General features: G+C 40.1%; 1 protein-coding gene across 1 annotated transcript in view; it reads left to right on the forward strand.

The window, feature by feature from the left end:
- Window positions 1–25,947, forward strand: part of LOC121320152 (cadherin-22-like) — a 102,973-nt gene that overhangs the window by 17,948 nt on the left and 59,078 nt on the right. The window contains exons 3-7 of the mRNA XM_041258413.1: window positions 7,025–7,144; window positions 19,008–19,175; window positions 20,437–20,624; window positions 21,236–21,489; window positions 24,404–24,540. Of these exons, the coding sequence (XP_041114347.1) occupies window positions 7,025–7,144; window positions 19,008–19,175; window positions 20,437–20,624; window positions 21,236–21,489; window positions 24,404–24,540 (867 nt within the window). The remainder of the gene's footprint in view (window positions 1–7,024; window positions 7,145–19,007; window positions 19,176–20,436; window positions 20,625–21,235; window positions 21,490–24,403; window positions 24,541–25,947) is intronic.

The following is a 25,947-nucleotide window of genomic DNA, read 5'->3' on the forward strand; positions in this document are numbered from 1 at the left end:
ATTTAAGCAGTGGAAAGAGTCAACACTCTAATAAATCTTAGCTCAGAATCTGTAGTTTAATTCTGTACATTTGATAGACTTCAATTTCAGTTATATCTTTGTATGGACATGAGCTGCATTAATTGCTTACTGCATTTATTCTGGAATTGGGGTCTCCAGCAACCTAAATGGCACTGTTTCCTAAGGTTTTTGCAGCCTTGAAAATGTGTCATTTTTTATTTTATTTTTATTTTTTTTACAAAAAGGAAAAGTGACGATAATTTAGAATCAGACACTAACTTGAAGTACATTCAAACAAATGTTGGTGTTAATGTAACCTTCTGCTTATTATCACCAAATTGAAATATAATTGGAATGAATTGGGAAAAAGTCCTGATAATATCACTTTGGTTATTATCACGCTCTGTTTAGTATGAAGATACACCAGACTAATCCCAGGGCTAAAAGGAACAAGTTCTAAAGACAGGTTGAGGGAATTTTATTTCACCTAAAATTAGTTTTTAAAATACTAAAGGAGTGGACAAAGTTAACCTCAGAGACTATTTTACGCACAGCTCAGAAACTAGGATCACAAGACCCACTTGAACATTGAGTACAGACAGACTTAGAACAGAAATTGGAGAAAACCTTGGTAAAAGCAGGTCGTGTGCACACTGAGTTATATAGTCAGGAGAGTTCGGGTTGGGTGTCCAAAGTCATCGGTCTTTGCTGGGGATTCTGGAGGACGCTTTCTATTTTCCCTCGAGAGGCCAGTAGCTTGTCTACATCTGCTCTCTAGTTCCAGGGTGTAAAGATACAATTGGCTTGGTCCTAGAATAGGAGGACTCCATTCTCTAGTTCTGGGGTGTAAAGATGCAATTCTGGGATTGGAGGACTCTGTTCTCTAGTTCTGGGGTGTAAAGATGCAGTTCTGGGACTGGAGGACTCCATTCTCTAGTTCTGGGGTGTAAAGATGCAGTTCTGGGATTGGAGGACTCCATTCTCTAGTTCTGGGGTGTAAAGATGCAATTCTGGGATTGGAGGACTCTGTTCTCTAGTTCTGGGGTGTAAAGATGCAATCCCACTGATTAGCAACATTAGTACATTTCTTCATTTCTCAAGACTAAATATTTAAAAGTTTAAAAGGCTTCCTCCTGGTTACTTGGTGCAGTCTGTGCTGTAGGTCACCCCCACTTCCATTATCTAGCCTTACACCCATGCTCTCAGACTCACGCTGGTAGACCATGAGGAAATGATAAGATATCAGAATGCAAAAGTTTACCTGGGGAAATCTACTTTAATCTCAACAGCGCTGGATCTAAACAGTAGTTTCGCTTTAACACATATTCAATTCCCTCTGGTATTTTTTCACCAGTGTTCATTTAAATGCAATAAGAACACCACCCCCTTGCTAGAGGTATTCTAGTTTTCACAGCCATTTTAATTATAGGAAAAACTACAGGAAAACTCATTTTTAACCAACGCTGCAGCAAAGAGGTTCTAGCTAATTAAATATTGAAGCACACTGAGCATATGCTTGTAAATATGTTGCCTGCTCCTTTGTTTTAACTGTTAATTTCTCAGAAACCGTGCAAGATGTTGACTTTATATTTGCAGTGTTATGGAAACTCATCTTACAGTATTTGGCTATGTTGTGTGGTCAAGTTGTGATTGTGGGTATTGTGAAAACACATTAACCCTTATATTTGCAGGGTTCTGTTAACACAACATGCTAAATGTGTTGGACACAACGTAAAGTGTTACCGGTCAGGTGACATTTCAGGCTGTGAAGTGACACTTCAAATTTGGTGCACAGCTGTGTACTACGATTAAAATCTGGTTAATGAATCAGCACCCATATCCCTCCCAGCTCTTTATTCTTCCACTGCTTCAAGTACTCATTACTCAAACCAATCTCAGCAGCAACACACAAATTATCACACAGCCAAGAAAGGAAACCTGATTCACTACAGCCTGCTTTTAATGCACTCCCATAAATCATTCCATTCCTACTTAATGTTTGCTTTTGTTTTTTTTCCATTGGAGACGACTAAGCTAAACAAAATGATTGTGACCATTGAACACACAGCTAAATATTGTTCAGAGACTTCAATGTGGTTTTCCATTAGCCAGTTCAGTAGGAGAGAGAGCTGGTAGGTACAATAATAGCCCAATGTCATGTTAATGGTTTGGAGCACTGGATTAACAATTTCATTTTCAAAAATACAAATAAAACAGCAAGATAAAGCTTGAGGAGTGAGGACAGTAGCCTTCCCAAATGACCTGCAATAACAATGCAGCAGTTACAATGGGATTGGTCCCATACTAAGAAGCAATGTCAGCACAGAGTTTAGCCAGTGAAAGCCATTGGTCAAGGAATATTACCAGAGTTGTAGTATAGTATTCTTTTTTTATATCAGTCAGATTCGACTTTCACCTGCTGTATGCCATGGCACATCACAAAGGAAAGCAAGACATGACATCAGCGTACCATATTGAGTTTTTACCATGTTTTATTCTCAATATTGGTATGGTTGTGGTTACCGGCTTTAAATATATATATATATATATACATACACACACACATATATCTGAGGCACGTTGTGGAATTCACTTCAAAACTGTGACATCACAATGGGCCACATGCAGTATCTCAGACACTTAACCATGTTCTCTTCATCAACCTCTTCCCTGCTTTCAGTGTAAATCATAATGAACTAAATAAAGGTCAAATAAATGAGTGAAAAACGAATATGGATTTTTTCAACTTGTATTTTAAACACAAGGTAGTATATAATAGTTATAGAACGGTAAACATTTGAATTTATCTTTCTGTATTTCTAAGTATAAGACAGCTGATAAATACAAAGGTAGCATTGTACAACTTTTTTTTTATTATTTACAGGGTGGTTGTATTAAGATCCAGCACTGTGTAGATCCTAACTCTAGACCACACTGTCTCTTACAAATATGGCACCACGGTACTGTAATTGATTTCCAGTAGTGTACCAGCATCTACGTCATTTTTACAGGACCGATGCTAGCCTTTATAGTGCCATTACTGAAAAGCCATTGAAGAGAGTTCAGTAAGGCTGCGCTATGAGACCTCACTAGCACAGGTGATCAGAAATTGTATTAATTCTCAGTATGATTTAGCTACAGTAGGTGATCTGTGTCTTTAGCTACATCTAAAGGCTTCTCGCATTGCAGGGTGCCAAGTTAAAATATTAGCTTTCCATACAGCCTTTAGCCTGCGCTTTTTAACAGCTGGCAAACATTTATTCCATTTGGAAGCAGGAGTGATTTACCTGTATAACCATGTGGGAGTGTGACATGAACTACTGTACCATCTGCAAGGCAAGCACTGGGAAATGTATTCATACAGTTATCCTGAGTTCAGATATCAATAGTAGGCTATAGTCAAAACGCATTTTGTTCAATGAAACCCCCCAAAAAGGTAGAGATAGGGCTTATATTAATCGATTGTGTTTTAAAGTATGATATCTGATACTGCACTAGCTTATAGAAATCTCTGTTTGCAGTTCTAGCTTTCAGATTGCATTTTCACGGCCTTCTTTCCTGTCAGTAACCAACTAGCTACTGCTGTTAATGACTGACCTGCTTTGCTCCCAGAAGACATGACCTAGGAAGTGGAAGTGTTACAGGTGATCAGGGGATATCATACTACAAGACTAATCATCATGACCCCTAATCATACCACTCTCGCCCACTCTGTCCTTCTACTAATATACTACAGTGTGCCAACAACACAGCTCTTTACAGGCAGGCACACTAGCAAGTTTAACGAAGGCTGTCAACTCTAAATATATGAGGAAACACTAAGAAACAGCTGCTAAGTGTGCTGCTGCAGGTGTGAGTCTGGGTGTTGGGGTATTAGGTTCTTTGCCTGTGGCTTTCGTCGTTCCCCCAGGGATCTCACTTTCAATACTAACCAGGCTCAGCTCTGTTTTGTGAGAGCTGCAGGGCAGGGCAGGGCATACAAGCACTAGGATACTGAGCACAACGCAACAGCGCCAAAACCCCTACTGCCCCACCAGTCTACCAGAGTACCAAACTACGCGCCTCACTCCAAACTGTCCGACTCACAACTGAAAATAATATGTTCCAGGGAAGCAACATAACAAATAGCGATTTGTTCCTGCTATATAAAATAAAATAGTTTTCACACATATTTCAAGTTTTAAAAGAATAAACTAATGTCACATTATGTTACCTTTGCTGTGTTCCCTATCGCAGTGTTATATTTTTAAACATATTGCTGACTCTTTTGTAATTTTGTATCACACATCATGGGTCATAAATGAAGAGGATACATTTCTCAACATTTACTTGGGAGTGCTGGCCAGGAGAAAATAATTTCTCTTCTAAGGATCACCGTGAATACTGATTACGCTCCCTCCTGCAACAATGCTCATTTCAATTAGAGGGCCACCATGGCAGAAGGAGGGTGTGTGATGTAGATGCACTGTTTAGAAGAAAAATCTTTTCTCCTGGCGTTTCCAGGTAGAAGAAAAAAAAAAAATCTATCTATGCATACCAAGATATTTAGTTAATAAGGGTGTAAGTGAATTTAAATAAACGTCCCACTCTAGTTGTTTGTCATTCCTAGAACATTAGTAGCCATTTTCCCTCAAATATCTGGGTATAGTTCAGCACAGTGCCTCTATACTAATTCAATGAAGGGACAATGTTTGAGATTGAAGTCGCTAAAGCTTATTGGCACACAGAGCAGCCACCCAGAGGATTAATGAGCAGGGCCCAGGCACTGCTTGTCACTTTAGACCTGGGGTGATGACAGCTAACAAACAGGACAGTGACATATATCAGTAATTAGCTTAATTACCTCACAGCAATTAGCATGATTCTGATATCTGGACTGGAGTGTGACACTTCTCCTCAAAGCTTACAGCTGTGACCTTTCTGGATGCCACCAGCTGCCAGTAATTATCTGATACTTCACTCCAGGCAGGCCACATCCTCCTCGCATTTTCCTTCAGTTCAGTGTCTGATACAGTAGCACACCAAGGAATCCCAGTTCTTTTGAAATGAAGTCTATATTGTTCTATAGTTTTTCTTTAAAGCCCCTTCAAAAATAAAATTATAGTAATTGTTTTTGAAAATGCAACATAATAATAGGATCATTATACTGTAATTATCATGTGGTGATTATTTTAAAATTAGTCGAGTTGAGTAATTGTAGCAAAAAAAGTTCCATTACAGTTCCCCAGCATGCATTCATATATGTGTCAAATGTGCAGTTTTGAAAGAAACATGTATTCTAGCAGGGATTGATTGACATCTGGGTAGGTGGAGACATCAACTTCAACACAGCTGACATCTGAGCCAGACAAGCAGCTTTGTGAATGTGCAAAACTGTTTGTTGTTTTTTGTGTGGCCCAGGCTGACAGGGGCCAGGAATAATCGTCCCAACAAATCGTGGATTCAAGTACCTGCAAACTTTGTGTGTCTCCTTCCTTCATTCTTGTGTGTCTCCTTCCTTAATTCTCCACCTTATACTACAAGATTAATTTAGCCATTGTAAATCATTTCAGGAACCAAAATGCCAATATTCGTTATAAGACAAAACACAAATAATGCGGTCTGCAATTATGGACCCTGACAAACGTGTTATAACGGGGTAGCACTGTATTTAATTTAATATCAGAATATTTTAATGAATGATGATTAGGTCATTGTTTGCCATGCTTACTAACTGTCCCAGAAAAAAAAAATTCTCCAGGAAGGAGGATACCAGGGTTGCAATACTTTAACATAATTACAATGTACTTAATATGTAAATATTAAGTACGCTGTAATTATATTACTGTTATTATGCATAGTTACAATGTACTTAATATGTAAATATTTTTTTGCATGATATATGTGAGTACACAATTGTGTCAAAACAGGGTTAGGGTGAGAGGTAGAGATAGGGTAAGGGCTAGGGTTAGGCTGTTGAGGAGATAGGGTAAGGGTTAGGGTTAGAGGTAAGGTAAGGGTTAGGGTTTGAGGTAGATATAGGGTAAAGGTTAGGGTTAGGGTTAGAGGTTGAGCTAAGGTAAGGATGAGGGTCACAGGTAGAGGGTAGAGCTAGGGTAAGGGTTTGGGTGAGAGGTAGAGCTAGTGTAAGTTAGAGATAGGGTAAGGGTTAGGGTCAGGGTCAGGGTTAGGGTTAGAGATAGAGATAGGGTAAGGGTTAGTGTTAGGGTTAGAGGTAGAGGTAGGGTAAGAGTTAGGGTCAGGGGTAGAGATAGGGTAATGGTTAGGGTTTGAGGTAGAGATAGGGTAAGATTTAGGGTTAGATGTAGAGATAGGATAAGTGTTAGGGTGAAAGGTAGAAATAAGGTAAGGGTTAGGGTTAGGTTTATATCACACAAAAATAAATGTACATTAAGTACATTGGAACTGCAACAGCTGAAGGGATGAAGGGAATAGCTGCAAATTTTCATCTATAGCATTATGGAACTATGGAATATCTGCATTTACAAATTGAAGTTGAAAATACCAGAACCAAAAGATCTTCAACAGCAGAAGAGAAGGAGAACTGTGATAATGCTGCGCACTAATAAGAGACTGGTTTGGGCTCCCTTATAACACCTTAAGTGTGGAGCTTTGTAGAGCTGATATCAGCAACCTAATCAAATACTGGACAGGCAATAATCAACAATAATCAATGCATTAAGAAAGACTGAATATTCAAAAGCAATAAACTATATTCATAATAAAACATCATAATAAAATATATGCATTGAGAACACTATTATAACCATTCGTTGAATTATGAAAAATCAATCAAGAGATCTTCAATCTAGCAGTGTTTACTGGGTTGCTTTACATGGGACTCCACACAGGACGAATGTTTAATTGAGGCAAAATAAAAGCTATGGCAATCAGTTAATTAATAATAGTGCTGAGATAGAGTAAGATGCAGCCCTAAATGGGAAGAAAAAAAGGGATTCATTACAGAGGTTTGAAAACTGTTTGTCTGCAGTGAACTATGGCATTGATCTGTTTTTTGTTGCAGGGACATCAGTGATGAAGGTAACCGCCTCCGATGCAGATGATCCCACATACGGGAACAGTGCACGGGTCATATACAGCGTACTGGAGGAGGAGAAGATCTTCACGGTGGACAGCAAGACCGGTAAGAGCTCTACAGGCAAGCACTGTTTTAGTGTCATCAAAATCCGCTACTTAAATTGTGATACAGTGGTAACTGCACATTTTGGAATGTTAAGTTTATACCACAGTTCTGAAATGTTCCTAACGTGTCCAAACCAGTGGCAGAGGATATAAAAGGATTATTTTTGTTTTATGGAGTTGCCATTACAGTGGGGATTCCTGGATTCAGAGTTTCACAACAGCGATATTGTGAAGTCACATTGCTACATGAAATCTGAAAGGTAAATATACATTGGAACACCGAAATTGCTTGGTTTCGTAATAGCAGTTCCATGATGTATATGCACCTGTGGCAATGTGAGTTGCAGTGTGCAGGTGTAGAGGTGGTGCAGTGTTCAAGATAACGACAGACAACAATGTACTGGTGAACTGATGGTTTTAATTTGTAATCCAATAGCCTGATGACAACAGTAAACAATAAGTGGAGGACTCGCAGTACCCAATGATGTGTACTGCTCAGTTAAATAAACACGGGGTTCAGTCCTGAAATAATAAGCCTGGTATTTAAACACACACACAATACACAAACACGAGTCCAAGGCCAGGGTGAGTGCTATTAGTGCTAATGGTGCAAATACAATTTATCCGTGAACAATAGTGCTGGTTATCCGGTTTTGTGCTGGCCTGTAGCTACAGCTCCAGTTTGTGTTAGCTGTCTAACAAATAACAAATACAACAGTTAGGCAAAACAAACAAATAAAACACTCATGGTTACATTTCATTTGTCCTTTAGCAGTTCAACCTCAACCATAATAAAGGAACAGATAGCCTTGTTATGTCCCCTTATATACCGTCAGTCACAACCCTTTGGTTAATGAGTGGAACCGTTTCTCCTCCAATCCAAGGTTGCCACATCCCTTCTGGGCCGATGATTTGACCATAGCTCCAACCCCCTTTCTAGATGGCCAACTTCCACCTAACCCTGGGAATTAATTGTCAGGCCATCCTGTCCAGGGCACTCTGTTTCCTTTACATAACGCCCTCACAGGTCGGGAGGGAGATTTATCAACAAGAATCATTCTGTCTGTGTGACGAAGTGCCCGCCCCTGTGTGTATTTTCTGTTATATGTTGCGTGTTGTGTATTTAATGTTGGTGTATAGTCATTGGTATATGGGATATAAACGGGTCTGTGTAACACGAGTGTTTAAAATGTATGTTTGTATTTAGGCACGAGGATTACACAGCCCTTCAGGTGCAGGTAAAATTTAATAATATGTGAGCATGGGGAATTGCACTTTATTAATTCACATGCAGTTGTACCGAGACCCCAATTGAATGATTGATTAGCAATCGAGTCTCGGTACAGCTGCATAAAAGGAGTATGTTTTCACTCACTCCGGGTTGTGTGTTCGGTGAGTGGAGAATGGGATTGGAGACGGAGGTAACAATAATAAGAATAGTTAAAGTTAAAATATCAGCTCACCATGTTTGTCTGTGTAGTCCGTTTTGTTTGTCTCTTTGTTTTGGCTGCCAGTGCCGTGTCCTGTGTTTCGTTTGTCTTACAACCTTTTATTTTCTGTCTGTTTCATTATTAAATGCTGAGTGTAAACAATCGCTCAGCTTTACCAAACTCCACCTCTCTGTTGTTTATTTGTTGGTTCCTGGTTCTGGTCTGATGTCACCCACTACAGCCGTCTTTGTGACAGGCTCTTTTATCCAAGAAGGACAGATATCTCAGGTTAAGATCAGTAAACCATTATTCTCTATGTTTTAATGTCTTTTACATAACATTTCAATACAATAATATTAAACAGTGGCTGCAGTACATTCGTAGAACAAAATATAATGCTTATTCCCATATGGCTGCAGTAAGTAAAGGAAGGACTGTGTTCAGAAAGATTCATTTTTTTATCAATTACATCATGCCCTCATTCACTAGGATAATATATTTCTTCCATGGAACCTGGGCAACAGTGAAACATACTTCACATTTTTTATAATTTTTAAATACTAAGAAAACCAGCCCAATCCAATCCCTATTCATAGACCCTCAATAGAAAACCAGCCTAATCCAACCATCTCCATAGACACTCAATAGAAAACCAGTCCAATCCAACCCCTCTCCATAGACACTCAATAGAAAACCAACCCAATCCAACCCCTCTCCATAAACACTCAATAGAAAACCAGCCCAATCTGACCCCTGTCCATAGACACTCAATAGAAAAATAGCCCTGGAGCTTTCTTTGTATCTCATGATCCCTTGAACATCGTGTGACAGAAATAAAGGCAGAGTGGAGTATCTTGGCAATACAGAAAATCTTTAGAAGTAATAGTAGCACACAGAGTACACACAACACAGTGTATGAAAAATTTGGTGGGAGCTACAATCTCTGAACTAATCTTCTCTGTTCAATACTACTCGCCCGGCTGTCAGTGGTTTCGACTTGCTTACTCACTCTTTGGCATCCAACACTGGTTTTGGTTCTCACTCACTCACTCACTCACTCACTCACACACACACACACACACACACACACACACACACACACACACACACACACACACACAAATGAATATCAGCTTCTTTAGCACAGTTGGCTTTGGTTTTGCAGCAGCCCTGAGGTGAATAAATGGTACCTTTTTATACCTGACGCCCTGCTGGAACACACCCACCTGCAGATCCAAAGCTGTAAATCACACACAGCTGACAGGCTCTCATAGGAGCAGCAGATACTTCATTAATTAATTACAATAAATACACACTCTTTACAATATACATTTACAAAAAAAAAAAACAATTATAGAATTATGTTAGCTACAGTCCCTTTAAGTAAGAAAAGTAATTGATAGACTGAAAACTCACTATTTTAATAATTAGCTACCACTTTTTGGCTTCCTCCCTCTTTAGATAGCATGGTAGAAACATTTAAGTAGAACGGTGTTGTTGTTTTGGTTTGAGATTATATACAGTATATTTTGTGAGGGACATGCTTTCCACAGTCGTGTGTCTGATCAATGATTCTTAATTATATGCATCAGCTACACAAATGTAGTCTGGTTTACAGGGGGACCTGTGTGAAATAAAGAACTGCAGACCTGTCACTCTGCTGTGCATTGCTTACAAACTGCTGTTGAAAGCTGTGGCTAACAGACTGAGGGAAGTCATGGGGTTTGTGGTACACTTTGACCAGACGTACTATGTGCTTAACAGGTTAACCTTCGGCAATGTCAATTTATTTTGAAATGTTTTCAATCTGATGTGTAAACACTGTACATTCTGAACTGTAATGAGTATTCATCTCTAACTGCTTATTTAGCTTGTGTCTGTGTTCACACTGCTGTAGTTGTTGATCTTGTGTAAATGAAAGTTGAAGGATGAAATGTGTTAAAATGGGAATGGGATTTAGGGTGCCAAAAACTTAGACATTTATTTTATATTTTGCTGTACTAATTGATTTAGTACCAATGGAGTGTGGTAACCAGTGGAGTAACACAGGGATAAGTATTAGGTCGATGTGTGGAGATGGATTTGAGGAATTTTTATAATTAGATCGCTGCACCAAGAGCAGACAAACATTCGTCTGATGAAAGAAATGAAGACGGTTGCACGTCTAGAAGAAAAGTCTTTGCCTGAAGAGACTGATTCTGCTCCAGTTGAACAGAATACCGTAACGAAGCCTACAACTTCGTCTACCACCAAAACAGTAGGTAACCCATTGGCTGTATATTGTGAGCTAACTTGCTGCAGCATATCACCTGAAGCTAATAGATTACCCATTTTAAAACAACAAACTGCCCACGTATATGGATCCGGCAAGAAATCACTGTTGAGATTTTTCAATTTTGACTGGTACAAAGACAGATCGTTGCTTGTGCTTTGTGTAAACAGAAAGAAAGCCTTCTGCACTCTGTGTAGATTTGCTAGTCAAGAAACTGAACTTTTTGATTGTCTCCATATTCAGTATGCTTAAAGATTTGCTGAAAACATTCAAATCAGAAGATGACATCAAGCATAAACAAAGTGACGAAACTGTCAACTATCGTGGACATGCAGAGTGCTGAGTGCTGATCAGTGATATTTCGAAGTGACTACGTGGTAGTTAAATAACTCCCTCAGAAATTTTCCGTATGGCTGAATAAGAAGAACATTTTTTAGTGTTTTTTATAGAACAAGAAATGCGTTTGGGCTCCTCTTTAAGACCTGACAAAGGTTTGAGATTAACCAGCGATAAGCCACCAAATAGCCTCTGCTGCACTGAGGAGTGGGCTGCAGTAGCTTGTCTACCTTCAGGGCCGTTGGTGTAACAGGGCGGAAGCTGGGCACGAACTGGTGACCCCAAGCACAGAAAACGAGCATCTAAACCACAGTGAAAAAGAGCCAGGCTTGTCTGCGTTTGTGTTGTAGAGCTCACCGACAGGCAGGGTATCACACAACATTGTCCGTTACAGTGGCAGAGAGCTGTGTGCCAGTCCCCCGCTGTGCGTGTGCAGGTCCAGGTATTGCTGCTCAGCTGTTCTCTCTTAATTAAATTAGCTCGGCAATTAGCAGACAGCACAGAACACAGCTTGTCTGAGCAGCATGGGCAATACGTACTGTCTGAGCCTGGAGCCTGAAACATTGCATTACATGCATCAGGAAACCACAGGGCGTGGACGCGTCTTTGTCAAGATCCTGCTGCTCAGGGGAGAGTGGAGGTATTATCCTGCTGTGTGACGGACCTTCTTAATCCGGGACAGGGAAATAGGAATGGTGGCGATACATAGCAGGTTCTGTATTTATTTAATTGTGGGTTACAGCTCTTAACAGATTACTTCAAGGTTACAGTAATACCTCATACTGTATTCCCTATACCCATCTGTCAATACCTGGCAATACTGTTATCTTGTAGTGTATTTATACTCCTCTATACAAAGAGACTCAGGATTCAGGTTTATTGCCTGCTCTAGATAGTTTAATCAATATATACAAGGGACGAGCCTAAAAGAGACTGTTAACCCAAGTGGGGTTGCAGTTGATATTTATACAGTTTATACAAGCTTGAAAATAGGGTATGTCTGGTGTCTGTGTTACTAGAAAGTTTCAGTAGGACAATAAGATAGGATGTAACACAAGATAAGATTAAAACAGAGTCAGTGTTATCAAATGGCCTAGGAGTGAGGTGTAATGTTATCCAGAAGCTCAAGGGTTAACTGCTACCCTTAGCTGATGTAATCACTGTCTGTTGTAGACTAAAAGGCATATTCAGTTATATAATATATATATATATATATATATATATATATATATATATATATATATATATATATATATATATATATATATATATATATATATATATATATATCAGAATTCAATAATTTCCCTCCACAATTTGGAGCAGGAAGATATGCCAGTGCTCCAGGGTAATGAAGTTAGGCACACATGCCACTAACATGAGCTACTGAACTCTCCTTCTCGTATACAGGGCTCTACAGCATTGCTCCCTGCAGTGTCACTTTAATAAAATAAGCATTACAGCAAAAAAGTGTGAGCATTAGGAAAATCCTGCTTTGGTCCAAGGCAGGTTTGAAAAATGATGTTTCTGGAAATATAATGTAAATTGCTAGTTGTGAATATGCCCTTCCTTGAAAATAACCGTTTGATGCTTGTTTACATCTCTTTCACCAGTACTGTACTTGGCAAGACAACCTGGCATTATTATATTGGCTTTCAGGGAATAAGCAGCATGAGACATGTGCTCTATGTGTGTTTTTTTCTTGTCAGACTGCCCTGTTTTTTATAGACACTTATACGTAAGACATCTTTGATAACTTTGTTAACCATGGTGGATTGTAACATTGCCAACTGTTGTGTTGCAAGGATGAAAAATACATGAAACAAATGCACACAGTTTACAACACAATGAATGACAGCAGCCATTTCTGGCACATGTTATGGTACAGGTCTGATTTTCTGCATTTTTGCATATTTTTGACACTGAGTGTACTCAGATCTTCAACAAAAATCTAATATTAGATAAAAGGGACCCTGAGTGAACAAATAACACAAAATTCTGATAGTCATTTCATTTGTTTATTAAAGAAAGTTATGCAACACCCAATGCCCCAGTGTGAAAAAGTAATCGCCACCTTAGACTCAATAACTGGTTACGCCACCTTTAGCAGCAATAACTGCAACCAAACGTTTCCTGTAGTTATTGCTCAGTCTCTTACAGCGCTGTGGAGGAATTTTGGTCCATTCCTTCATGCAGAACTGCTTCAACTCAATGGCATTTGTGGGTTTTCGAGCATAAACTGCTCGTTTCAGGTCCTGCCACAACATCTCAATGGGGTTTAGGTCTGGATTTTGACTAGGCCATTCCAAAACTTTAAATTTCTTGTTCTTCAACCATTCTGATGTAGCCTTGCTTGTTTCGGATCATTGTCTTACTGCATGACCCAGCTGCGCTTCAGCTTTAGCTCATGGACGGATCACCGGACATTCTCCTGTAGAATTCTCTGATATAGAGCAGAATTCATGGTTGGTTCAATGATGGCAAGTCGTCCAGATTCTGATGCAGCAAAGCATCCCCAAATCATGACACTACCACTACCATGCTTGACATATGGTATGAGGTTCTTACTGTGGAATGCAGTGTTCGGTTTTCGCCAGACATAACAGGGACCATGTTGGCCAAAAGTTCTAATCTGTCCATAGAACATTGTTCCAGAACTCTTGAGGATCATCCAGGTGCTTTTCGGCAAACTTGAGACGAGCATTCATGTTCTTAGTGAGCAGTGGTTTCTGCCTTGCTATTCTGCCATGAATCCCACTTTTACCCGGTGTCTTTCTGATGGTGGAGTCATGAACACTGACCTTAGCCGAGGCGAGAAAGGCCTGCAGATCCCTGGATGTTGTTCTAGGGTTCTTTGTGACTTCCTGGACGATTTTATGCCTTGCTATTGGAGAGATTTTGGCAGGACAGCCCCTCCTGAGAAGATTCAGTACTGTCCCAAACATTTGGACAATATGGCTCTGACTGTGGTTTGGTGGAACCCAGGAGCCTTAGAAATGGCTTTGTAACCCTTTCCAGACTGATAGGCATCAACAACTTCTGGAATTTCCTTTAATCTTGGCATGATGTGCCTCTAGAACCTGTGTGCTGACAACTTCACTCTGATGGTAAAGGCCAAAGTTACACCCCGTTCACACTTAATGAGTCGGCCTTGGGCCGTCAATGGGCCGCCTCAAAATTTCCGTTCACAGTTGAGGTTTTAGGGGGCCTAAGTGCGTTTACATATGTGACTGAAAAGGAAGCCTAAATTGCAACGAAGTGCTTGTCAAGAATGAAAACAGTGGCGTAAACACAGCATTCCTGGAAGTCAACATAAGATATTGAGCTGGGAAATTTGCAGATGTAAATATGGCAATCTTATTTTTTGCAACACTGTTGGTACTGTACTTATTGCTTAAGATACGATAAAGGCGTGTGTTGACAGTACAGTTGTTTACTGTGAAAAGAACCAATCGTGTTGGATCATGCGTAAATGCAGCAAACAAGGATGGGTACATTACATTAGTCACAATACAGATTATTATATTAATGGTGACTGATTTTGCAATGTCATATGCATTAATTTTTCAATATTGAGATTTACAGTCTTTAGCTACAATCTGAAATGTGTGTGTGTATATATATATATATATATATATATATATATATATATATATATATATATATAGAGAGAGAGAGAGAGAGAGAGAGAGAGAGAGAGAGAGAGAGAGAGAGAGAGAGCAAGTTTTATTGTTTCAATGAAAGCTGTATGATGAAGAAATACTTACCATTCATGACTGACCCAGCATCATCATCGTCAAAAGTGTTGGTGTATTCAGTGCATTCCCCATTGCTATTTTCCGGCCTGGAGATCGGCATAGGTTCCATAAAATCCAAGATCCGTGGTGGGTTTATCTCTGGCCAGCTGCTCAGTATTTCTGAGAGTTCTCAGACAAACTTGCATGTTTTCACCACAGAGATAACACGGACATAAAGGAGACAGCTGCTTCGCAGACATTTGCAGAGAGTTTTGAGATGTTATAGTAATAAAATAATGACTTGGATCGCATTTTTGAGGAGTTTGATGATAAAACGAGTGATTGGGAGATTATCTACAGCGATAAAGAAGTGTGTGAAAAATACAGCGAACAAGGGTTGGGGCTTGGCTGGAGATGCAGGACTGTCCTTTTGTGATTCAATACCTTTTAAACTTGTTTTACTCTGAGGGAAAAATTAAATATTTAAAACAGCAAGTGTGAAAATAAATTGGACATTACGCACCTGACAAGCGCTGAATAAATGGACCGCTAAGGGTTAATTTCTGCATCGTCCCAGCTGCTCCCCCTTAAAACCAACATTGTTTGATCTACTACGCTTGACCTAGTATGGGAGTGGTTTGAGCTACGTCACTGCACTGACGCGTTAAGGCCGGCCCAGGGCCTGCGTTGGGTTCACACAGGCACATAGGCCGGCCCTGAGGCAGCATCGGTACTTTTGGCCGCATTAATTTTATATTTCTTTTTTCGAGCCTTCACACATGAGATAAGACGGTCCTGGGCAAGGCTGGCCCAAATCAGGCGTGATTGTTAACCAAAGTATTCAAACAGCTGACCCTAATTATCCCTTTAATTGGGTTGAGTTAACTGGGGGGGGGGGGGCAATAACTTTTTCATATCTGAAGATTGCATGTTTGATTACCTTACACACCAAACAAATGAAAGAAGCACCAAACTTTGGTGTCATTTTTTTTTCTCTCAGACTCCCTCTATATACTACTAGAACTCCAAAAAGATCTGACCAAATTCAATGTGAAAAATTTGCAAAAATGCAGAAAATCAGACAGGGGGCAAATACTTTTTCACAGCACTGTATATGTCAGGGGTGCACAAATACAGTCCTCCAGGTTGTATAGGGTAGCAGTGGTCAAATAACTGATGAAGACCTGGAAGGAGGTTGGTTCAAATAAATAATTTAGAGGGCTGGTGGAACAAAGACCAGGAGGGCCAGAGACCCTGTAATTATACACCCTGGTACACATATCGATCAATCAATCAATCTTTATTTTTTATAGGGCCTTTCATAGTGGATTACCATCACAAAGCACTTTACAAGATACAGTAAAAAACAATGTATACAGTAAGTACAGTATATATAAAAAAAAAACATACAATAAGGTTTGGAGCTGAGAATGGCCATTTTCAACATAAACACGATTGTACCTTTCCATAAACTGTGCAAGTTACACTTCATCATACAAGTCCATTACAAAGTTCAGAGTCATTTACAGTTTGCAGACTCAGCCATGGCTGATGTCTGAGCTGGATTGCCAGAAACACTTTCTAGAAGACTGCTCTGCTGAGTGAGCACTGCACACAAACAACTGCTCTTTGAGTCTCCTGCTGTAGCCACTCCCTTATATACTGTATCAAGGCTCCTAATTGATATCAATTCATTCATTATCCATGCCCTTTACCTTTATTCCATTTACTTTTATGGGGACACACAGTTCTGTATTTACTAGGAATGGGTCACACTTTACATTAAGCATCTATAATTATGTGTACATAATAATAATAATAATAATAATAATAATAATAATAATAATAATAATAATAATAATAATAATAATAATCTAAGATACAATGTACACCCAACTTTACAAAATAAGGCTCTAAGGCTGTTTTTTTTTTTTTTTGCAAACTTATAAACCACTTTACTCTTGTAAAGAGTGCTGTATACAGCGTGGAATTCCAAAATTAAATGCCCATCGGGGTGCACTTTATTTGTTATAATTAGTTGCAAATGATTTTCTCTTGTATCTCACATATTAAACGTGTATATCGCTCAAGGTTTTTTCATTGCTGCTGTATTAAACTGAATCTCAATGTCAGTTTTATCTGCTGATACCGCTGTCAGTGAACACATTTCTGTTTATCATTTACTGGTGTCCCACTCAGATTTTTTTTATCTTACAGGGCTCCCGTTATACAATATAAACAGTTATTCTACTATGACTAATTCAGCTAGCATGACTACTAAACCCAATAATAATAGAACCAGTGCTAAGGCAGGCTGACTAGCCTCAAAAACAAATCTACAGACAGAGCTGTAAGCAAAAACAGGCCTCCTTTTGGAGTCATATTTGTTCTATGCGTTTACTATGTTCCTGATATTGATGAAAGTAGCAACATCATTCCACTACAGCTGCCTTTGTGCGACTGTTATCCCTCACACTGCACAAGAACACAAGGATCATTTGCCAAGCAGAATCAGTATCACCCTGCCTGTAATAGGGAATGCATATGTATGTCCTATCGACAAGTAAGCACGTTCACTTCGCCTGCCTCCACCAATGTGAAGTTAATATACTTCAAGATAACTCAATCAACAGCTCTCAGAGCAGAAATCTACTAATGCTGCCGTTTCCCAAGCGTAGCAAATCTGGTTGTGCATGTAAAAAACAAGTTATATAAACACTGTCTCCATTTCAGAGATGAGCGTAAGAAAGCAACTCAAATGCACAGGTTAAGTTTTGATTAATAAGTCTTAAGTCTTGCTTTCTTCAAGTGACCAACTAGAAGAGGCAGTCTGGATGTGACAAAGTGTCAATGAAGCAGTTCTTTAATGTGTTATTAACCTGCTAATGGTTTTGCTAGGGTTGTGTATCTCATTTACATGGTGCTGTACTTTAATTCTATGGTATGATTATTACCATTGCAGTGCTTATGTTTTCTATGGTGACATGCTTCTGTTTAAGTGCTCATGTGAATTTTTGTATAGCATTATTTCTCATTATAATCTTAGCTTATGCCAATGCAGACAAACACATGAAGACAAACACATGTAAAAAAAAAAAACAAGCAAAATGTAATATCCTTGTGATAGGCTGGTTGATGGTCAAGCAGGCAGCAGGAGTCACATACAGAAAAATGCTATTTGATTCAGAACAAGACACTATCTCTGTGTCCAGGACACAGATCATGAATCAACACTTTCTTGGACTCCCAGGTTTAGCCTGATGGGCTTGCTCCTTCTCTATACACATGGCCCTGCAGCTGAATTGACAATTATCCAGTTTAGCTTCAACATATTCTCATAGGGTTTTCAGTCAGATTGAACACAATCCAGCCACACTCTCACATGGCTGGCTGCCCTGTTTGTAGTGGATACACTGCACACAATGCAATGATGAACCCTTCCCCCCTGCCCTAGTACACAGCACACAAACAATATACAGTTATGTGCCTGTATAATATGACAGAGAACCCATCATTCTGTCACAGTCCCAATAAAAACAGACTCTATTGAATTTATCTGGTGTTTGAAGTTCACACACAGCAATGTTCAATATGCACATGAAAACGATCTGCTACAATAGCTTTTTATCCAGATGTCCAGCTGTCAGTCATCATTCATTTTGCTCTAAATCTCTCCACAAAAAGCATATGTGAGCTTTCAACCCCTTTAATCTACGATAACATTTTCTTTTTAATTCAGATTAGCAATACAGAACACAAATGTGATTGCCGACAAACTTTTATTTTTTTCACAATGTCTATTTGCCCACCGTTCTTCTGCTGACAGGAAAAAAGTACATTGACAATTACTGGATCCAAAGATTTACATATTAATGATTTTTTTTTTTTTTTTTTTTTTTTTTTTTTTTTACAGAACCAATATTATACTCATTACTTATTCATTTTCCTAATAATAATAATACGATTAGACCAATACCTTTATCATTAAGAGACACCCTTGTGATGACTGCTTGTCATGTCACACTGCGTGTTTGGTTGTAGTTATTTTACATGCCTCCTCTAATCTATTTGTATTCATTGATCTCTCAGGGATCATTCGCACGGCTGTGGCTGAACTGGACCGAGAGAAGCAGGATCGCTACGAGCTGGTCATCAAAGCAACTGACATGGCGGGGCAGATGGGCGGGCTCTCAGGATCCACCACCGTTACCATAGTGATCACCGACGTCAACGACAGTCCCCCACGCTTCCCACAGAGTAAGGAGACGAACGTCCAACACCGTGTGAGAGCGAGAGACTTTAGCAGCATTAAACAAAAAGTGAGATACTGCCCTAGGGGCAATTGATGCACTAGCAACAGACTCATTAACAACATTTTTGGAACACTATAAGGTAACGCTTTACATTAAGTGTGTCTAATTACTGTGTATTTACATAGTTACTTAGTAACTACATGTGTACTTACGCATAATTACAATGTTTTTATGCATAGTTACAATGTACTTAATGTGTAAATCTTTCTGCACAGTATATACAGTATAAGTACACAATAGTATCAGAAAAGAGTTATTGTTGGGGAATATAATGCACAAAGATTTACACTTGAAGTGCATTGTAACTATTTAGAAGAACATTGTAATTATGTGTAAGCACACATGTTTGTACTAGCTACTGCATAAATACACAGTAATTAGAAACACTTAATGTAAAGAGTTACCCACTTTAATATAAGAATGTGTTATAAACAGGGGTTCACATGACTGGTACACAGGTACGCATGCGCACCAATAAAAAAAAAAGCAGACTTCCGTATAGTTTTTAAGATGCAAACGCTACTGTCAGTACATTTTTCATATTGGCAGCGAGGGTGCTCACGCTTGCAAGGTCAAGCGTATTATCTGGCTGTGATCCATATCTGCCTAACCTCCCAATTTTTGATTGAGTCTCAAGGTCTCTGGGATCTGTCAATGATCTCTGGGCAATTGAGAGTATTATCGCTGCAATAATTATATACCAGTCCCCATATTTCACTAAGGGCCAGAGGGTTCCAATTCAAATCATTGGCTGCTTCAAGGTTTTATTAAAAATAAATAGAGAGCGATAGGTGGAATCACTCTAGTTTATACATCAGTCTTTTTTTTTTTTTTTAATGAACACTTGAAACAACCAGTGATAGTAGGGATCTCAATTTAGCTGTCCATTCAGAGAAGAGGGATGTAGTTACAGGGAGTTTGAAATGTCTGAGAGGAGGTGGAGCTAGACAGCGACTTGAATAATGACCCCTAATTTTGGTCAGTACTGAACCATTTCTGCTGGTACTCATGTGTGAACCTAATGACTAGTATTTGTCCTCTAAGAGCTGAAAGTTTGTTGACAACCACTCTGAAGCACCTGGGTGTAAAGAGTCCATTGGTTTGGGGATTGGAGGATGCCCACTAAACTTTAGCTCGGTCTCTGAGTCTGTGACGCTGTGTCTTTAGTGAAATCATACTACAACCCCTCTCTCCTGCCTCTGTAGAGATGTACCAGTTCTCTGTGTCCGAGTCTGCAGTGGTGGGTACCCCAGTTGGCAGGGTGAAGGCGGAGGATGCTGACATGGGCGAGAACACGGATATGAGCTACCTAATTAAAGACGAGGAGGGGGCCGAACTGTTCAGAGTCAGCACTGATGGGGACTCCCAAGAGGCTATCATCACTGTCAGAAAGGTACACTCACCTTGAAAACTCTACTGCAATCTGTGATAATGTTCAGTACTGGGGGTGTCCTTGGTTTAAAAGTTTAATGTTAGCCAAGTGTTAAACATTTCTGGTGAAAATAGGAAGCTCAAATATAGCTGTTAGCGTTTACATAGACGTGTACAGCGTAGGCCAATTTATTTCATATTGAATATTTGTTTGCTGTCTTTTCGATGTACAATTCAATTCAATGCTGTGCACATGCAGTCTTATACACAAATACACTCTGCAGTAAGTCAAATAGTAATGGAGGGCTTCTTATGATCTTTTTTTATTGATTTGGTTACAAACATTCCAATTAAATGGACACCCCTATACAATACAACCTCACCCCTCCTTCTCACTGTCCTCCACTATGTGATAATGTAAAACCCCCTCCCTCTCTCGAGTACAGATTGATTGTGCTAAATTGTGTTGTGCAGTGTTTGTTTTGTGATGTGGATTAAACTGATCTTGAGGTAAGGGTGAAACCCTTAAACTCCTTTCCCCCAAACCTTTCTTTAATTTTTGGTCAGTATGGATGATATATTCCACGCGGAGTGAACGAGTCCTATAACCTTACTCATGCTTTGTGTGTCCAGCCCCTGGACTATGAGAACAAGCGAACACACAATGTGGTGGTGGAGGCAGTGAATAAGCACGTGGACCCTCGCTTTGTAGACCTGGGGTCATTCCGAGACCAGACCATCGTGAGGGTCAGCGTGACGGACTGGGATGAGCCCCCCCAGTTCCGGTCGCCCATAGCGGTGCTGGAGGTGCAGGAGGACGCAAGGCTGGGGGCTCTGGTGGGGGTCGTGAATGCAGTGGACCCTGACCTGGACAATGCTCCTGTCAGGTACAGCACACTTATGATACAACCTTAACCCCGACCTGGACAATGCTCATGTGAGGTACAACACATGCAGAATACATTCCTCACCCCAGCTGCAAATACAACCTATTAGTATCATGAAACAGTACATCACTTACAGTGCATCCAGCTACAAGAGAATTGGGGGGGGGGAGTTGACAAAGTTAACCTAAAACTGTAAGTACCCAGGGGCAGAGGACACAGTTGGAAATTAAATGGAGATACTTCGGACAAAGGGAAGGAGACACTTCTTAACACAGAGAGTGATGAGGGTATGAAATGTGTTACTTTATCACATTGTTGATGCTGAATCACTTGGATCCTTTAAGACCCAACTTGACACTTTGAGATCAGCTACTTGGAAATGATGGGCCAAATGGCCTCCACTTGTTTGCAAACATCCTTATGTTTCTTATCCAAATGTGACCTATAGACAGGCAGACATACCAGATATCCACAGACTCTGATAACTTGTGAGTTCCAGTGCCTGACTGCTAAAGAGGCACCTATATACTGTATAAGATCATTAGAAAATGTACAACCATTCACTCCATCAATGACCAGTTCCTAGTTGCTAAATGATCAACTTTGTCGGTCATTAAAAGATCACAGTGATTCATCATATACAACGTGGTAACCCATTCCATACCCTCTCCATGTGATTCAGCATCTACAACATGGTAACCCATTCCATATGCTCTCCATGTGATTCAGCACCTACAAAATGGTAACCCATTCCATACCCTCTCCATGTGATTCAGCACCTACAAAATGGTAACCCATTCCATACTCTCTCCATGTGATTCCGCACCTACAACATGGTAACCCATTCCATACCCTCTCCATGTGATTCAGCACCTACAACATGGTAACCCATTCCATACCCTCTCCATGTGATTCAGCACCTACAACATGGTAACCCATTCCATACGCTCTCCATGTGATTCAGCACCTACAACATGGTAACCCATTCCATACGCTCTCCATGTGATTCAACACCTACAACAGGGTAACCCATTCCATACCCTCTCCATGTGATTCAGCACCTACAACAAGGTAACCCATTCCATACGCTCTCCATGTGATTCAGCACCTACAACATGGTAACCCATTCCATACGCTCTCCATGTGATTCAGCACCTACAACATGGTAACCCATTCCATACGCTCTCCATGTGATTCAGCACCTACAACATGGTAACCCATTCCATACGCTCTCCATGTGATTCAGCACCTACAACATGGTAACCCATTCCATACCCTCTCCATGTGATTCAGCACCTACAACATGGTAACCCATTCCATACGCTCTCCATGTGATTCAGCACCTACAACATGGTAACCCATTCCATACGCTCTCCATGTGATTCAGCACCTACAACATGGTAACCCATTCCATACGCTCTCCATGTGATTCAACACCTACAACATGGTAACCCATTCCATACCCTCTCCATGTGATTCAGCACCTACAACAAGGTAACCCATTCCATACGCTCTCCATGTGATTCAGCACCTACAACATGGTAACCCATTCCATACGCTCTCCATGTGATTCAGCACCTACAACATGGTAACCCATTCCATACGCTCTCCATGTGATTCAGCACCTACAACATGGTAACCCATTCCATACGCTCTCCATGTGATTCAGCACCTACAACAGGGTAACCCATTCCATACCCTCTCCATGTGATTCAGCACCTACAACATGGTAACCCATTCCATACGCTCTCCATGTGATTCAGCACCTACAACATGGTAACCCATTCCATATCCTCTCCATGTGATTCAGCACCTACAACATGGTAACCCATTCCATACCCTCTCCATGTGATTCAACACCTACAACATGGTAACCCATTCCATACTCTCTCCATGTGATTCAGCACCTACAACATGGTAACCCATTCCATACGCTCTCCATGTGATTCAGCACCTACAACAGGGTAACCCATTCCATACCCTCTCCATGTGATTCAGCACCTACAACATGGTAACCCATTCCATAGCCTCTCCATGTGATTCAGCACCTACAACATGGTAACCCATTCCATATCCTCTCCATGTGATTCAGCACCTACAACATGGTAACCCATTCCATGCCCTCTCCAAGTGATTCAGCATCTATATTGTGAAGAAGCGTCTCCTTTCCTCTGTCTGATGTCTGTCTCTATTTCATTTCCAACTGTGTCCTCTGGCCCTGGTTTCTGTGCTGCACTTAAAGAAATTGCTGGGTTACCATTGTTAACTCCTTTTGAGATTTTAAAGGCTTCCAATAAGTTGACCCTAACCCTTTCTTAGACTAGATTCAGTTCTCTCAAACAATCTTCATAACTCAATTCTTTAACCCCGGGAATCAGGACATTTCGCTGAACTCTCTCCCAGGCCACACTGTCCTTTTTGTATTGCAGGGACCAGAATTGAATGCAATAGGTAAGTGCTTCTTCACCTGTATATTATCCAACCTCATCATAACCTCCTTTGATTTGTACTCTATACTTCTGACTTCATAAACAAACATTCTTGTTTAAGTGCAGCCCCACAATGTCTTGCTTGAGTCTTACCTCACTTTGACTGATTGTTTGCTTACTAAATGTCTTGCTATCCCTGAACATATATTTGTCTAACCTAGCTAGAAATGGCCCAATTTGTCATTCCTAGACAATGAATAACATTCTGGGATACCCCTGCACTAAGACAGCACAGATAATTATAAGAACATTTTTTAGGAAATTAATCATTTCTAGACAAGAAACAAAACTGAGGAATTCTGACTTTTTGGCGTACCATCGCTTGTAATGACCTATGTGGTCTGCAATTTAAACAAAGTGCTTATCAATATACTGCATATATTCACACAGCTGTGCTATTGTAACAGACACTGTTTCTCATTCAGGTACTCTATAGAGCAGAGCACAGACCTGGAGAACATATTTAACATTGACTCCATCACTGGTGCCCTCACCCTGGGCAAGATCCTGGACCGGGAGACAGCAGGCTGGCACAACATCACTGTGCAGGCCATGGAAGCAGGTAGTGAGCTAAGATGTGGAGATTACTGCATGGAATCTTGTGGTCTAGCACTTTTACTGTTACAGTGAAACCAGTGCCCTCACATACATAGGGTCCTCATAATAGCTTAATAAGAGAACAGTAAGTGACAAGTTACAAATATATGCATAAAGTGTATCAGATTACAACCAAATACAATGTGAAACATCTATAGGTGGCTAAGAGTGTATGATACAGGTCTGGTGAGGACTGGTGCAAAATTAAGACAGTTATCGTATTCACCATGTAGAGCAATGCTACTCAATTCCATGGTACGAGATCTAATGCAGTGCTGGTCTTAATTCCAACCAGGTCCTACCTTAGTTAACTGCCTCTTATCAGCATCAAATAACTATATTAGAACCTGCTTGGAGTAAAAACCTGAACTGGATTAGATCTCGAGGGTCGGAATTGAGTACCACTGATGTAGAGTATGATCGACAGAGGGACACACTCAGCGCATAGGGCTCCATGTTTTTTGTTTTAATGAGGACCCTAAAGATAACATACACTTGCAGGTAGTTTACCTTGTGCCTGGTAGAAATGGGTTCATTATCATGCTTCCAGTATCCTTACTACACTTCGCGGAGACTCTCTCGGTCTATATACATGTAGAGTAGGTGGAGGTGAACAATCAGCTGTCTCTTGATTTCAATAGATTCAGAAATGCAGCTCAGTGCTGGCACTTAAGATTCTCCCGACAAGCTCAAACAAGTCAAAGCCAGCTCAAGACAGATTAATAGAATTAAAATAATGTAATATTGGAGCAACAGAACCTCTCTGAATGGCAGCAAACCCCACAAGATAGTACAAAAAATATAAATCAATTGCACAGTCATTTGATGCTAATGCAAATTAAAAGCTTAAATTCACATAATAGCTGTAAATAAGTGACACACAGAGTGTACCTGGAGGAAGGCTATTTTATCCTTGTAGACTTTCTAACTCTGGCATAGGTAAATTTGAACATGATTCAAGTTGCTTGCCCCCTGGCTGGTGCTGTATTCAAACGTATAGTAAGGTGTTAAGGAGGGCAGCAAACAAATTTGCTTTTACATCAACCTCCCATTAGCTCTGTCTCCACTCTGCTACAGCCCAGCTTGGGTAGTCTAATAAGAGCAATGTGAGGCTACAAAGTGTTTACACACACATCTGCCTGCTCTGAGTATGGAGTCACAGAGACCAACAGGTTCTATCTAAAGCTAGTCATCAGAATATATGTATACTGAGAGATAGACTGATAGATAGATACACATTATAGAGCAGACTAACCAACTGATCGAGGTGAAGTATTTCATTTCATCAGATACAAAAATTAACGGATTAACAGATTGATCACCATTCTGAGAGTCTCATGTCAACATGTATTGATTAATTGTCCTGCGATTT

This window comes from Polyodon spathula, chromosome 8, assembly GCF_017654505.1.
Source record: "Polyodon spathula isolate WHYD16114869_AA chromosome 8, ASM1765450v1, whole genome shotgun sequence".
Classification (NCBI taxonomy): Eukaryota; Metazoa; Chordata; class Actinopteri; order Acipenseriformes; family Polyodontidae; genus Polyodon; species Polyodon spathula.